The 3,321-nt window shown below is 27.3% G+C and overlaps 1 protein-coding gene across 1 annotated transcript in view; it reads right to left on the reverse strand.

Annotated features, from left to right (window-relative positions):
* The window catches only part of LOC116029623 (zinc-finger homeodomain protein 2-like), a 23,233-nt gene extending 20,157 nt beyond the window's left edge, over positions 1–3,076 (reverse strand). The window contains exon 1 of the mRNA XM_031271670.1: positions 2,845–3,076. Within this exon, the coding sequence (XP_031127530.1) occupies positions 2,845–3,076 (232 nt within the window). The remainder of the gene's footprint in view (positions 1–2,844) is intronic.
* Positions 3,077–3,321: the final 245 nt, after the last annotated feature.

Raw genomic sequence — 3,321 nt, forward strand, 5'->3', positions numbered from 1 at the left:
GTAATTACCATAGAACTAAATATATATTTTGTGAAAATAAGACAGGAAAATACTATCATTATGATAAATGTAAACAAACAATAAATAATTTAAACAAACTAGATAAAAAGATAGTAGAACTTGAAAAACTAGCAGCAGAACAAAGAAGAGCAGTATTAACACGTATTACAGCAAGATTCAAGAATTTAGAATACCCAGACTAAAATCATGAGTAGTAAATTTAGAGCAGGAAAACTTATTAAAACACTTGATAAAGCAATAAAAATTAATAAAGAAGCCTTAGTAGAAATAAAAAGGACTCATGAAATTCTTAAGGAAATACACAACAAGAATCAAGAAAAATATTACAAAATAATCCATAATCTTTCCCAAGAACTAAAAGAGACTAACACAGACATAACAAAGATAGAAGCAAATCTAAGAGAAGAAACTGAACAAATAAATCAATCCGCTCAACAAATAGAAGTTATTGAAATACAAATTACAAGGTTAGAAACCATGAGGTATAGGATATTAACTAATTTATTTACATAATCCATAAAAAGAAATTCCTTATACTCCTACAAATTCTAACTAGCCTCCCGCCCCGAAATTGGTATCAGAGCCTTAAAGCGATAGGAAATTATGTATATTTTTCAAGAAATTAGAAAACAGAAAACAGTATTAAAAAATAGGAGAAGAAAATTAAAAACTTGGCAAGAAATATTAGAAAACACTAATAAAGAGTCACAAGATTGGTTCTTTATAATAATAGAAATAAATGATTGTATAAATGCAATTAATACTATAGAAGCATATTTAAAAATATTATATGAACAATATAAGTATTATATCTGCTAGAAAATGGAAGCTTTAGAACATATAGCAGCAAAACCTTTACAATATAGTAGAGATATTAACCAACATATTATAAGCTGTAGAATAAGTGTAGAGATCATAAAACAAAAAGATGAAGAAATACAAGGATATATAGAAGAAAATAAGAGACTACAACAACAAATAAATTATTTAAATAATAGATTAATTGTAAAAGAGGAAGAAATTAGACAAAAGGATGTAGAAATAAGAATACTAAAAGAAGAAAAATTAAGAATAGAAAATCAAAAAGATAGAGAAATAAGAGAATATAGACAAATTATAGAAGAATGTTACTCTCAAATTAACAAATTAAATTATGGATAAGGGAAAAGAAAAGGTAATAATGGAAGAATCAGGAACACATTATCAAATGGATACTTATGAAGGTGGAACAACACAAACCTTAACCTTTAAACAAGATGTCTATGAAACGTTAAAAAATGAGAGATCAGAATTAACTATTAATAAAATATTTAAAACTAAATGGTTTGATAGAAATAAAGATATAAGATATGTAGTACAAAAACATGAAAATAATATTGATATTACAACTATTAATGGAAAGGCAAAATTAAATTTGATAACAGATGATATATTAAAAAGAGAATTAGCAAAATTATCAAGAAAAGAAGCTAAGAGATACAGGAATGTTTATTTTGGAGCAATAGAATTCACTATAAAAGCATATTTTCAGAAAAATGTAGATACACCTATAGAAATATATATAGCTGATGATAGGATAAGAGGAAATATATTAGATGCTTTAATAACAGTAGTAAGAGGAAATCTAATTTATCAAAAATTAAAATTTACAGTACAACCAGATTTTAGTATATCGTTAGAAGATGAACATAAAGAATTAGCCTTAACTCTATATTATAGATTACAAGGAATTGATATGCCTCCAGGAAGTAAAGTAATGAGTATAGAAACAAAAATGATTTATGCTTTAACAGGAAATCACCAAATAAGAAAACAACAGGAAATGGAAATAATAGTACCCAAACTATACCAGGATATTTTAGAACCTATAGAACATAAACACAATTCTAGAATTACAATACCAGAAGATATATGTATGGATTTTGAAAATAGAAGACTAACACCAATATCAAAATTAATACCATTAGTAGAAGGGTCTATGTTCTGATACCAATTTCGGGGCGGGAGGCTAGTTAGAATTTGTAGGAGTATAAGGAATTTCTTTTTATGGATTATGTAAATAAATTAGTTAATATCCTATACCTCATGGTTTCTAACCTTGTAATTTGTATTTCAATAACTTCTATTTGTTGAGCGGATTGATTTATTTGTTCAGTTTCTTCTCTTAGATTTGCTTCTATCTTTGTTATGTCTGTGTTAGTCTCTTTTAGTTCTTGGGAAAGATTATGGATTATTTTGTAATATTTTTCTTGATTCTTGTTGTGTATTTCCTTAAGAATTTCATGAGTCCTTTTTATTTCTACTAAGGCTTCTTTATTAATTTTTATTGCTTTATCAAGTGTTTTAATAAGTTTTCCTGCTCTAAATTTACTACTCATGATTTTAGTCTGGGTATTCTAAATTCTTGAATCTTGCTGTAATACGTGTTAATACTGCTCTTCTTTGTTCTGCTGCTAGTTTTTCAAGTTCTACTATCTTTTTATCTAGTTTGTTTAAATTATTTATTGTTTGTTTACATTTATCATAGTGATAGTATTTTCCTGTCTTATTTTCACAAAATATATATTTAGTTCTATGGTAATTACGTACTGGATACCAATCTCTTTTCTCCTGCTCTAATTTATTTTTATTATTAATAATTTTATTCCATTCTTTAGTAAAATTATTAGGACTATTACTAGTTGAAGCTTCTCCATTATACTCCTACAAATTCTAACTAGCCTCCCGCCCATCTATATGAACGCGGTCATACATATCTATGAAACTTGGATTATTATGAGACGAACTTGAATCAATCATAGATATGCAGAACTGTAATCTTACCTTCCGGTTTTCCTTTGNCGTTTGCAACACAAGCAATCCCTTTTTCCCATATTCGACTAACAGTTCTTGTAGAAACAGAGTACACATTTGCAACATCTTTAATTGAACCATATTTCACTTTTCCATTCACACTGTGTTTTAGCAAAGTTTCAAAAATAACACTTCTCTTATCCTTTGAACATCCCGTGCTTAAGTTAACATCATTAGAACTCTCTTCCGGTATAAACTCCATTAGCAGACAAGAACTTTTTTTTTTACTGTAATGCAGAAAACCTCTCTATTGTGAAGTACTCTGAGAAAGAAATCAAAAAATGCTTCCTACAAACACACTATATATACGGAGTACTAAGCATTCTATTGACCATAAGGTAAACAAAATAGAGTATTTTAATCTTTAAATGTCATATCAAAAATTGGCTGAAAATTTTGCCGCTAATTTTTCACAATTTTAGTGATCCTACAACATATATCGACATA

The sequence above is a fragment of the Ipomoea triloba genome, chromosome 9 (genome assembly GCF_003576645.1).
Source record: "Ipomoea triloba cultivar NCNSP0323 chromosome 9, ASM357664v1".
NCBI lineage: Eukaryota > Viridiplantae > Streptophyta > Magnoliopsida > Solanales > Convolvulaceae > Ipomoea > Ipomoea triloba.